A 14,394-nucleotide genomic window follows, 5' to 3' on the forward strand; every position below is an offset into this window, starting at 1 on the left:
AAGATCTTTTAGTACTTTCTTCACAGCATGAATTGATAAAACTTTCTGGAAATATCTTGTATTATGAATATATTGTTTAAGACACAGAAAAATCAGGTTTGGAATTTCACCATTGTAAACATGTGAGACATCACCAAACAAAAAATTTCTTTTTGGTGAATGAGATACTTATACCATTAGATAAAAACCATTTATCTATTTCTTCTATAAAATTCTGGACATTTTCACAATTCCATAGTACATGTTCTATAGTTTCTATTTCTTCCTTACAAAAATTACATAGTTTACTATTAATGACATTAATTTTACACAAAAATTTGTTTGTAGCTAATATCCTATGATTTACTCTAAACTGTAACCATTGTAATTTTGTGTTATTAGTAACTGCAAAAGGGAGTTTGAAAATTTCTCTCCATTCTAATTCATCAAGTTCCAAAATTTCATTCCATTTTTCTGCCCATTAAGAACCACTTTAGGTATTAACATCCAATATATATCTTTAGTTCCCTTTTTTCTTTTTAAAATGGTTTGAACAAAAGAGGGAATAAAAGGTTCTGCTAGCTTATTATCTCCCCTTGAATACAGCTTCTTTGTCTGATTTAATGCTGATATGATACTATTATACATCATTATATTACCAGAAATATCAAATTTGTCTTTAATTTCTCCATAGTAGAGAAACTTTCAACTATTACTAATCACATCATTTACAAAAACAATACCTTTATTATACCAATTTCTATAAAATACATGTTTATTATTGATATTTATATTCTTATTCATCCATAATGGACTAGCAAGAAAAAATTCCCATGTAGATTTTATATCTTTATCTACAAAATATTACCATGCTTTAAATACATCAATCCAAAATTTGTTTTTGACATTTGAAATAGTGGTTGTTGTGTAACTATTTCCTAGTTTGAACAATTTCTCTTTATCTATATTTGTAAATAAAATATTTAACCATTTACAGTTAGAACTAAACAATTTTCTTATCCATGTACAGTTTAAAGCTATCATAAATAGATTAATATTTATCATCTTTAAACCACCATTCTTATATTCCATGTGTAACACTTCTTATTTTACTCTATGAACTGGTGAGTTCCACAAAAAAATAATAAATAGCATCATTAATTTTCTTAATCATCTCAGCATTTGGGTTTGGTAATGTTAAAAAGAGATGATTTAGTATAGGAAGAATAAGAGTTTTAACCTCTGATATTTTTCCAATTACTGTTAAGTTTCTTTTAGACCATGTATTAATCAAAGTTAATTTATGTTTTAAAATTTTTCAAGACCAATATCGAAGTTTACCCCTAACAGATTTAAAGAAGTTGACCCCCATGATAAATTTTTGTTCTGGCATAACATTTCTCTACTGTATTTTTTACTTCCAATCCATACCACTTGAGTTTTTGTAAAATTTATCCTTAGTCCGGAAAGTTTTGCATACCAATCAAGCTCTAATAAAGCTTCTTCCATAGATTCTTCACTTCCATCCAAAATCAGTGAAGTGTCATCTGCAAACTGAGATAGTTTATGTTCAACTTGAGAAATTTCTATACCCTGTATTTTCGTATTACCTCTAACCTTTATTGCCAAAATCTCTGCACATAATATAAAAAGGTAAGGTGATATTGTGTCCCCCTGTCTACAGCCTCGTCCAATACCAAAGAACTGAAACTTAAATTTGTAACTTACTGTCCTACAAACGGAAATATTCGCTCTATTGTTGCCAATAATGCGGGAAGGCTTAGGCACATTTAGCAGAGAGTGTCGGTCTCGTGTGAAGCCCACTACTTTAAAGTATATATCTCGTGACTCCGTTGTTATTTCCAAACGGACGACTTCGAAGGCATTTTAAACGACAAGTTAGAACAAAGACATGAAACATGTTCTAACTATGATTTATCAGTGATTACTATATAATAATCCAATGAGTGTTCACGAAAAAAATCTATTTTATGAAAACATTTAGTCGAGTGTCATTTTGAAATTCGATACTCTGTGCCTCCGAGCGATATTAAAGAATTCTCCAGTATTCGTTGACACCTTTACTTTTTACCATTTACTTAATAGCAATTCTTTGTAAAAACCAAGTTGCGGCACGCATAGTCCTCGAATTTCTTTAAAGTTTGTTTGTTGGTAGCTATTGACAATCATATAAAAAATATATTGGCAAAAATGTGCTTATGTCCCCTTACAATGGTTACGGGTTCCTTGGATTTTTGTCTTAACATTGCATTTTTTGAGGTACAGTACGATTTTCAGGTTGTTATCATGCACACATTTCAATTTGTATGCATATTGTTACATTTGTTTACTGAAATATAACATTTAATTAGGTAGATAAAAGATAAAAAAAACAATACGAATGAAAAGGGGAGAAGGTGGCAACATTGATTTATATAAGGAAGCTTTCATTGTATTCAAGAAGGCAAATTAAAGTCATTTTGCATTAACTAATTACATACTTTTGCATCTACACCCATTTACTTTTAAGTAATTAATGTAAACTAACACTATTGCCTAGTGATAATTTATAACTAAAGGTTTGAGATTCATGTTGCTAGGGTGGTTGCTAAGGGAATCTAAAAGTGAAATAGTTGTTATTTTGTAAAAAATTTCTAACTTTGTTTTTAAAATATCTCATAAACTATGACAGATAAAGGATGAAAATCAGTTGAAAAATGTTGCGCATTCAATGAACTTAAGGTTGATCCAAAGGTAAAAGGTTATTGATGACCTTGACCTTGAGTCTTTTTATTAGATTTTGTCAGAAATGGTTACAAATATACCCATACCTTGAATAGGAAAAATGTTCAAAACGATTATTTTAATTTACTTATATTTGGGAATAAGTTTAAATACCAGATGTCAAGGTCATGACAAACAAGTTCTTAGCAAAGACCACTTTTTTGATATGAAAGTACCTAGCAACAATACATATTTGGGTTCAGACTACTATTAACTGTTATATAGATCCTTATTGAAGAGTGAGGGGTCAAAGTCGTTATCTAAGACTTAATTAGCCATCCTGGTGTAGTTGGAAATGCCTAAGAATCATCTATGTTTTGATCCCTTGTGACAAAATTACGAAATTTTATAACTTAAATGTAATTCTTTCTTTTAATTAGAATGTCAAAATCATTTTAAGAACAGAAATAATTTACTGACATGATTTCACTCATGTGTATTTCAGTTAATCATCAGCCGGGTTGTCTCCTGTTCTGACTTAAAACATCATATATATTTTTTGTTTGTATTTAGTGTTCATGAAACTTTGAATCATTTGAAATAAGTACTAACTTAAAGGCTGTTTTCCTAGGCATTATACATATAGTTTTACAACAAGGAGGTAAGTGGTCAATATCGTCACAGTAGCCTTTTGTAGCCATTCCCATATCGTAGAAAATGCCTAGAAATCATCATTTTTTCTAATGCTAAAGACAAAATGTAAAACAAATCTTACTGATCATGATTCAAAGATCGTTCCTTTAAACTCACCTGGATCATAAGAGCTTTATGTGTTCATACAAACACTGGGCGTTCGTCATTTTCATCATATTATACATTGTCGGTCTACAATATTTCCGTTTGAAACTGCATAATCAAATGTAATCAAAGTTAACAGTAATAATGCAAAGCATATGTCCAGTAAAAAGCCCATATTCTGTCGCCACCTTATAAAAATTGTAACTGGTAAAAATAGAACATTGAAATTAAAATGAAAGTTCTTGGCTTAATGTACCGGTATATTATGGTCGGTAGGTGTCGGTATGTGTTTCGTCTATCTTAAAAGTTTCAGAACAGAAATTAAATGTCAGCTTTTGGCAAATTTTACAGTTATTTAAATTGAAAACTATTTCAAATATAAAATCACAAAAATACTTAAAATGACTCTAAACGACGATTTTTACCGAGTTTATTAATTGGCCTGGCCTACAGGGCAAAATCTGGTTCTCTGAAATTACTGGGCAAATTGGAACCAAAACTTATCATTCTTATGATGAATAGATAAAAAAAACTGAAGGGACATAAATACACTATACTATAGAATATAGAACACTGTTGATTAAAAATTTGATTTTGCGTTTTTGCTTGAAATGAAATTTTATTCTAATATTGTATCAATTTTACGCAAACATACCAGGTGAATCATACAGCACCTTGGGCCATTGGATAGAAGTTAATGTAGCATATTTAAGTTATTTGTATTGAAAACTTTATAAATAGATGGAAAATTTAATAGCTGTTACTCGTTTTTAAGTCTAATGAAAGGTAATCTTGAAACTGCAATCAATCGAGAAAAAACTTATTACAACAAAAATACTTAGCCAGACAAAATCTACAAGAAAGTCAAATCTGGCATGAATCTTTTGTCAACTTCCTCCCTTCTAATGATGAGTATATCCTTTGTGTTTTGCTAAAACTTATGGTCGATTAAGAGAAACTGTACACAGCTAAAACAATAAACAAAAACAAGATGTTGGGTAACTATAAAACACAACTAGAATTCAAACTTTAAACACCAAAGTCAATCAGCTATATAAGATCTACAGAGTGGTCAACATAATCAAAGTCAGTTTGTCTACTCCTTTAGCTAGTTATTGCCTTCAGTGACAATTTCCTCTGATTTAAGTGTTTTAACGAAAGCAATATTAGATAGAGTAAATTGTAATAATCAACACTATTCAACAAAATAAGATCGACACATATTGCCATTCATAGTCATTTTTTTTACTGCTTTTGTCTTTTTGGCAATTATTAAAACAAATGTTTTCGTAAATGAGTAATTATAACAAGTAGGAAAGAATGGACAGGATTAAGATCTTAAATTAATAATCATATTAATCAGAATCGACTCATTACGGAAGTTGTTTGCTCTCATTTAAAATAACAATATATTTGTATTTTAGAAAAAAATAATAATCTAAAAACTAATTATGGAATCGTATAAAATGCTCGGACGGTAAATATAAAATAACATTGATTCAATACTATCACATCAGGTCATTTTTTACTCCGAATTGATAAGCACTGAGGGTTAAGACGAAAACAAGGCAGAAAAACCTATCGGATGTATCGACAGGAAACTGACGGACGATGATAGACAAACTATAGAACGACACATTGACTTTGGATGATTAACATAGACAGCTAAAATCTTTAGATAGATAAGTCATCGGGAAGGGATGGGATTATACCGGAATTTTATCAAATATACTGGGACCTTATCAAAACGGATTTCACTGAAGTAGTTAAGGAAGTATTTGACGAAAATAGACTCAGTAAATCGCAATACCAGGGAATGTTTACTTTACTACATAAGGGAGGGGAACGATAATTAAAAAAAAACACACAAAAATTTGAAGCCTTTAAGCTTGATGGATACGGATTTCAAAATTATATCAAGATATTGGCAGAGCGTATAAAACCGTTGTTAAATAAGATTATTCACTGATGAAAAAGGGATTTTAAAGGGAAGAAATTTAAGTGAGGGAAATAGACTTTTACAGGATATTATTGAATATGTAGAAAATGAGGATATAGAGGGATTAATAATATTTCTAGACCAGCAAAAAGCATTTAATAAAGTCGAATGGGGATGGCTGATAACGGTTATGGAGGGCTTCAATGTTGGTTATAATTTTTGTAGCTGGACAAAAATGATTTTTAAAAATGCCAACATTTGTATTAAAACAAATGGGTTTCTGTCTAAATCCTTTTCAATAAGCAGATCAATAAGACAAGGATGTCCTATAGCCCCCGATTTATTCCTAATACAAGAGGAACCAATGGCATATGCCATTCGCACAAATGTAGAAATACAGGGAATCAATATACCAACGTAAAACAGTCATATTTAAACTAAATTATCAATGTTTGCGGGCGAAACACAAGTTATAAACAAATCCGAACAATCGGCTGAAAAAGTCTTTGAAATATTGGAAATATATAAAAAAGCCTCTGGTTTCAAAATTAACTTCGAAAAAATAAAAGGCTTGTTGATTTGGAGGCTAAAGGGCAAAATCCAAATTTAAAAAAATATCCTAGATCAAGGATAGCATAAAAGCTTTCAGTGGGAAATCTAGTGACAAAATAGTACCTCCCCCTCACGGAAAAACGTTCTGGTAAAAAGTAAAGAAAAGAAATAAATTGAAATAAAAACAAACATTCCACTCAATGTTATTATTTTCCTTCTTAAGTAGCAAACGACGAGTACAGCAGACCATAGAAGCTTTGTGTAAAATTGGTTTAAAATGTTGCTATGCGAATAAATTCCTGGAGTACCAACTTCAATTTATTTTTCTACTTGTATGCCACTACGTACCGATTATCAGGTTGTCTGCATATTGATATCATAAAATATCAGCTGCGAGTCACAACATGAAGCTTTTTGTCGAGTGAGAGCACCGAACGAGATCTAAAAGACTTCATATTGTGTCGAGCAGCTGATCTTTATTTTACAATATGAATATGCAGACAACCAGATAATCAATTTATCGGGTTGTATTTGCGTATTATGCATGATAAAAACGGGTTCTTTCTTTGTTTCACCCGCAAACAGGAAGATGACGTGATAAGTTCGGGTCAAATTTACCAACGTCGGTTCATATATTATGACGTCGGTGATATGTCCGTGTCAAAGTTATTTAGGCAGGGTTAACGTATTTGACGTCACAAAGCCGTGATATGCAATTTTATTCAGAGCTGAGCAGAGTGATATAGAGATGCAGAAGGACGACCAATAATTTAAAGTATATATCTCGTGACTCCGCAACTGAAAAACGTCTAGTCGAGTGTCATTTTGATATTCGAAACACGGTACTTCCGTGCGATATTTGAAATTCTACAGTATTCTTTGACATCCTTACTTTTTATCATTTATTTAACATGTATTTTTATAATTCAGAAGGGAAATTTTTTTTTATTCGATTTTTTAAAAAATTATGTTATTATTGAAATTTCAATTGTAATTCAATTACCAATACCATCGTACATATCAATTCAAATTTAAGTTACCGTTTCAGTTATAAGTGGGCATTGTTTTGTATAAACGTACGAACGGGACTTAGGGATCAAATATGACCGAAATATCTCTTACAATAGTCACTTTTTTCTTTGGAAAAATAGGGTATACCAATGTGAGAATCACACAATCATAGATAGATACATGGCCAATTGTAAAGACACGAAAACATATCGAACGTTGTGTTTAAGAGGCTGAATGATTTAATATTTCCATCACCGCCGTCTATTCATATGCAGCCGTTATCAGAAAGAATTAGGCATTAACATTTATGAAGACTGATAGATAAGCATTGCAGTTAAATTGTGGTGACAACAGACTACCTATGCTTTAACCTCGTAAATCGATTAGGTAGAGACAAATAAAGTTAACAGACAAAACAGGAGAGAATCGCATGCACCCAGAAAGGAGCGATACCGGTAGCGTAATAATCCTACAGTAAAGTCTTCAGTTCAATATCGCGATAATGTTGTCTTTATTTCAACCTATTTTTTCAAAAGATGAAGATTTTCCACTATTATATACAATATATAATTTAACAAATGTTTAAGTACGAATACAAAATAAACTATCCTTTTATATTTTCTAGAAAAAGCTACATCTCTCTGTACTGTTCACAATCCCTCTGCAAAATCCCACTGCACTGTCCACATAATGGATAAGATTGCTAATAAAATGATTATATATCAAATCAAGGGAGAATGACATTGGAAATTATTTATTCCTGATAAAACCAAATGAATAATTATCACATGGACATGCGAACTGAACAAGAAGGAGATTTGTGAAAAAGTCATGAGACATCAGACTAATATTACAACCAGGCCAAAAACGATATATATATATATATATATATATATATATATATATATATTGTTTTCTGTTTAGTATTAAATTTATAATTAAGATCCATTTATTACATCGGTGATCCGTTTATTTGGCAATCGCCAATGACAGTCAGCAATGTTTTGTTGACATATACTTTGTTCACTCATTTGGTCTTTTGAACATATATATATATATGTATATCGTTATAATATATATATGGGGAAGAACAAAAATTTGCTTCCGTAAATTTGCAGATTTAACACTGTTGTGCCGATATTTAAAGTTATTATGTATATATATATATATATATATTTCTATTTGGTATTAAATTAATAATTCAGGTAAATTATATGGCCTTCCAAATACCGTTTACTGAAGAGACATTAATTGTCGAAATCCGGATATGGTGTACTAATTTTTGCACCTTTTGTTTGCGGTATACCATCTTTTCCGCAAGTTTATTGTTTTCTGATTAGTATTAAATTAATAATTTTAAAAGATCCATTTTGTAACATCTTGTGATCCGTTTATTTGGCAATCGCCAATGGCAGTCAGCAGGGTTTAAGAACATCTGTTGTTCGACCTGTTAGTCAAATGCGTTTTGTTAAAATATACTTTTTCACTTTTTAGGTCTTTTGGAAAACGTTGTTTGTGCTGTATATATATATGATTCGAACTCATGCTACTGAGATATCGTGACACCAAATCGCCTGCACTGTATCCGACGCGCTAGACCACACGACCACCTCCTCGGCTTCACAATAATAAAGCTTTCGGTGGCCGAGTGTTACCTTTCCTTGTCAGTTTTAATCTAGCGTCGTAATACAGTACATGATATATAAGACATGAAGATGGAATTGTTACAGATCAGCTGAAATATCTATTGTAAAGGATCCTCAAATTAATGCAAGATACAGTCACAGAAATAATTATATTTATAAGTACGTCTGAACTAGTGACAACTCTACAACAGATTAATCCATCGGATCACCAGCAGTAATGGTGATACATGGCTGTGTACATTCTGTATATACAACTCGTCTAAACATCAGCCCAACAATGTTAGATCTGTAAATTATATATATATATATATATATAACTAAATTCTCAAAAAATAAAATAGTGTCTAGACAAACCTTTATACTGCTCGCTGTTCATGTGATTCTGTAAACTTAATTCTTGATCTATCTTATGATATATCTATAGTGGTCACGTGTAAATTTTAACATAATTCAAATGTAAAATAGAACGAACTTTACATCTGTTCAAACAATATCTACGTCAAACCAAGGGTCATGACACAAAGACCTATATATACATACCACGCAACTTCTTCTATGTTTCTCTTAACTTTAATGTTTGTAAAATACAACGTGTTGTCTATAACTCAATATTTGTCATTGATAACTAAAGATACAAAAAAAAGAAAATAAAAAAAATGTAGATTATAACTTTGCATACTTTTTTTTTTAGCAAGATACTATTGTCCAAAAGAAACACATTGCTATGTCTATTATGTATCAATAAATGTTAAACGAATAAACCATTTGACCGTGACATATTTTTTTTCAAATGTATAATCGTACACATTTTTAAACGTGCATAATATCTATGTACGTTTCGGCAATAAAGTTTATAGGTATTTCTATGGGCACTAATTGAGCCCCTTTAATAGCAGACTTGTTCTTGTACTGTTATGAATCACAGTTTATGACCAAACTCAGTAAAGAACCGCCTAAATTGCATTTTATTGATAAATTCAACAACGCTTACCGTTATCTTGATGATATTTTTTCGTTAAATAATCAAGAATTTTCTAAATATACTGCCGAAATTTACCCAAAGGAACTTACTAAAAATTAAATCAAATATAAACGGTAAAAACTGTCCTTTCCTAGATTTAAATGTTTCAGTCTTACACGGGAAACTCTACACTAAAATATACGACAAAAGGGAGGAATTTTCGTTCCCTTTTGTTAATTTTCCTTTTTTGGATGGTGATGTATATCACAACTCGTTCGCTATGCCCGTATATGTTGTGACGTTTTGGATTTTAATGAACGTAATCTATAATGTATTACTGGTAAATTATTAAGTCGGGGATTTCGTTACCACAAATTATTTAAAACCTTTACTAAATTCTTTCATAGATATAAAGATTTGGTTTTGAAGTTTCGTTGTACCTCTAGAAAACTTATTTCAAACGGGATACCACATCCTCATTTTTACGGAGATTTTGTTTTCCGAGCCCGGAAATTTAGAAACGATCCCGATAAACTTATCGATTCTTTAAATAAACTTATTCGAAAAGGTTATTAATTCAATACTGTAATTAGATCTTTGAGTAGTGTTTAAACTGGTATTAATATTGATTTTGTTATCAGGAAATTAAAATCAAACTAAATATTATTGTTATATACATATTCATGGCTCTACAATCTGTCGATACCTGTATTTGGCATTGCACAAGGTCATGTTTTTCTCTGACTGATTATGATGTCTTTACACTAAATTCATAGGATGTTGGATGTGTACCAATTGATAATTTAGTCTTAGATGCATAATTTTTTTTTATTAATTGTTATTGGCTTTGAACTAGATGCCAGTAACTACGAGTACTCTCATATCTGTGCTGAGTGTCTTTTTGTTGTTGGCATGTACAAGTACCCGTCCACATCCATTTTGTGTTTTTGTTGGATATATTTCTATTTGTATCTATCTGATGAGTTAAGCCTTTTTCAACGGACTTTTATAGTTTGTTCTTATGTTGTACTGTTACACCACTGTCCCATATTAGGGGGAGGGTTGGCGCATTCAAACTAGTTTAACTCCGTTGCTGTGTTTCATATTTGTTTTTCGTTCACTATATATTTTGTACGAAAATTAGGCCGTTAGTTTTCTCGTTTGAATTGTTTTCCATTTGTCATTTCGGAGCCTTTTGTAGCTGACTATGCGGTATGGGCTTTGCTCATTGTTGAAGGCCGTACGGTGAAAAGTTAAATCACAAAAATACTGAACTCCGAGGAAAATTCAAAACGGAAAGTCCCTAATCAAATGGCAAAATCAAAAGCACAAACACATCAAACGAATGGACAACTGTCATATTCCTGACTTGGTACAGGCATTTTCCTATGTAGAAAATAGTGGGTGACCTATAGTTGTTAATTTTTGTGTCATTTGGTCTATTGTGGAGAGTTGTCTCATTGGCAATCATACCACATCTTCTTTTTATATACACAATTAAAGAAAACGTCTCTTAAATCGTAACATTATAATAAAAGTTTGAATTAATTTCTGAGCATATTGAGATCAATCTAAAACTAGAAGTACTTTGAAAAATCCAATGAAATAATAACTCCGCCCTATACTAAGTAATGACAAAGTCTTCGATAAGCCTAGGCAAAACCAAAACATAGTTCAGATAAAAAATGGCATCATACATATAAGATAAGGCAAAAATGCATTTGCTATGAGGGTGTTAGATGGATTTGCAGATACTTCCAGACCAAGCATTGACAAAGTTCCTCATTTGCTAAATCTAAACAATCATTCGGTTTAGGAATTAAGAAGATGGTGTAAACGGACATTATAGGAGTAGGATTCACAATATTTCGTCAAGCAGTTCAGGATGAGTTCCGGATACAAAGTTGGACGGACCGACGACTAAACGGACAGACTGCTCACGGTTGAACGAACGGTCGGACGGAATATCCATCCCTATTCCCGACCGCCACAGATGGCGGGTTGTATAATAATAGTATTTTCAAAATCTGTTATGGAAATTGTCATGTGGTACAACTTTTCATTCCCTTTTTTCTGTTTCGGACAATTTCGATTGTTCGTGTCTTTTGATGGACACATACGTCCTTGCGTTTTGCACACATTTGATATATATCCCCTACGTGACAGTATAACTTTTTGTCTGTTCAGATGTAGCAATAAAATATAAAGCATGATTATCGTCACCATCAGCATCGTCGTCGTCGTCGGTATCATCGTCATCATCATCATCATCATCATCATCATCATCATCATCATCATCATCATCATCATCATCATCATCATCATCATCATCATCATCATCATCATCATCATCATCATCATCATCATCATCATCATCATCATCATCATCATCATCATCATCATCATCATCTCTATCATCTCACTAAGAAGTTTGATGATTATATTAATTTTCCTTCAAAAGAAAATATGAATTGAAATTTACAATCCAGGACCCTTAACTCAGTTATTGAAATTTTCCGTTGAGGAAAGGATGATAGAATCCACAGACTCTGCAATATTTAATCAGAAAATGCTGTTGGGGTGTGCTACTTATAGTTTAACAAAATGAAGTCACCTCTTTTTCAGAATTAGTTCTAATGCATGAAATCAAGAACATATAAAACAAAATCCTTGAAGTATATACCAATCTTAATAATTGCCTTATACTGTAGATGGGTTAATAGTTCTATTCAGACTGTTTTTACTTCGTGGTAAAATTAATAATATGACAGTTAAAATCTGATACAAATATAAATGTCATAACTTTAATTCATATCAATATTTTATCCAAATATGTGAATATGATTATACTTGGCATTTCGTAAAACAAATCTGCTACTTGCTGCCGCGTATGACGGCGATGCCTCGTTCTGTACCACACCTGCAGCAGCATAAGGACTACAGCCACTTTTAGCTGCACTTGCAAACGTATCATATGCCTCATGAGCATTAAATCTGTGGTAAATGATCTTATGGGGGTTCGGTCGATGTTGATGGTGTGATGTATGGTCAGTGACACCATTAACAACTGCTTTTGCTTTATTCAAATCCATGTGTGACTTTCTCTTGTCTACACTAGCGACAACAATATTGCGGCTGTGGTCCCTAAACTTGAGGTGTCCACTACATTCATGCTGGTAGTGTTTATCATCTCCAGTAACATCTTTGTAGGCGATGACCAACCAGTCGCGCCAATAATACTTCTTTGCAATGAAATTGTATAAATTATTGGCGAAGTCATGATTATTCATATCATTAGTTGAGTGATCGAGAGCATATTTGTCGATGTCAGCACCCGACTGGTCGTGATATTTGCTGGCTATCGTTGAGTCTGCATGACTCATTGCAGATCGAATTTCATCCAGACGAGATTTCCATTGGCTGGTATGATAAGGTACATTTTTTCCTAGACCTTTCACCTGAAGGTACGCAAGTTCTACTTCTGCTGCACGCAATAACAATTTCAATATACCAGAACTGAAAGTTCCGCATTGTTTTCTGTCATAAAGAGTGAATTTCATACAAGGATTGAGAAGTCCATCACCAAATACATTTCCAACATTCATTACGCCTTCATAAAGCTTAATACCACTATTCTGAAAATCACTCTCGTAATTGGTAATGAATAAGACTTTCTCGCCAGCAATTGCACTGGTAGGCGCACTATACATTTCTTTGTACTTACGATAGACGGCATTAATTTTCTGTTCAAGGCTACTATACTGAACTCTGACTGTATTCCATTGAATTAACCTTTTAACCTCGGCAAATTGTGAATCAACTTTATCAAATCGATGGTCAATATCTTTTGCAAGTCGTTGAATAGCCAGTAATTCTGCTGAAGGTCCAGGTTTATTAAAAAATCCAGCAATAAATGACACCAATGGACCTATCACTCCTAGAAAAGGTGCAACATTTTTTGCTAGGCTTGACAAAACTTTTGGTATTTCCGTATTATTTTCGAAAAAACTTGCGATTTCTTTGCCTGCATTAAGACCAGCAACAATGTGGTCAGATGTTGTTGATCTTATCTTTTTTGGTTCTTCTGTCAATACAACCACAGCACATAAGGCAAGCAATAACAGATATTTCATCTGTAAAACAAAATATAATAGCTTATACATATTTAACTACCAACAAATGAGACATATTTTAATTGCTGGATAATGTTAAACAGCAAAATAAGATTGTTTTCGTCTGATGAATAAAATACAGGAAAGTCGTCATGTTTTTTCACATCGTGACATATCTTTTCAAATATATTTATTGAACCATTTGAATGGTCAGTTACATGTAGTTACAATTGTACGACTGCCATCTAAAGTGTATACAATTTCTTGTCAAGTCACTTAAGTCACATAAAAAACTGTACAAGAAAACAAATCAAATGTAAACGTATATATATTTAAAATTTAGAAGATAAGATTTTAATAATTTACGTTCATATGCTTTCACTGAAAATATATTACACAATTTACATATGAAGATAAATATATAAGTATTTAAGCGAATGATGCTAACGGGCTATAACACATATATTGCACATTTCTAGTTGTTATGAATTGTCATATTCACCACATGATACTTGTACATTATTCTGCGTTTAAGGTTAGGTGAAGGGTTGAATGATAATAAACATGTTTAACCCAGCCACATTCGGTACGTGCCTGTCCCATGTCGGGAGCCTGAAACTCAAAGGTTGTCTCTGTTTCATGACTGCCATATTTGTTTTTCGTAAATTGTAT

At 32.0% G+C, this 14,394-nt stretch overlaps 1 protein-coding gene across 1 annotated transcript; it reads right to left on the reverse strand.

Annotated features, from left to right (window-relative positions):
* Positions 1 to 12,432: 12,432 nt before the first annotated feature.
* On the reverse strand, positions 12,433 to 13,503 carry LOC127737922 (uncharacterized; the record flags this gene model as incomplete). The annotated part of the gene is made up of 1 exon (XM_052248881.1): positions 12,433 to 13,503. A coding segment is annotated over one exon (1,071 nt), but the record flags the coding sequence as incomplete, so codon positions are not given.
* Positions 13,504 to 14,394: the final 891 nt, after the last annotated feature.

This window comes from Mytilus californianus, unplaced genomic scaffold (genome assembly GCF_021869535.1).
Source record: "Mytilus californianus isolate M0D057914Y unplaced genomic scaffold, xbMytCali1.0.p SCAF_1, whole genome shotgun sequence".
Lineage (NCBI taxonomy): Eukaryota > Metazoa > Mollusca > Bivalvia > Mytilida > Mytilidae > Mytilus > Mytilus californianus.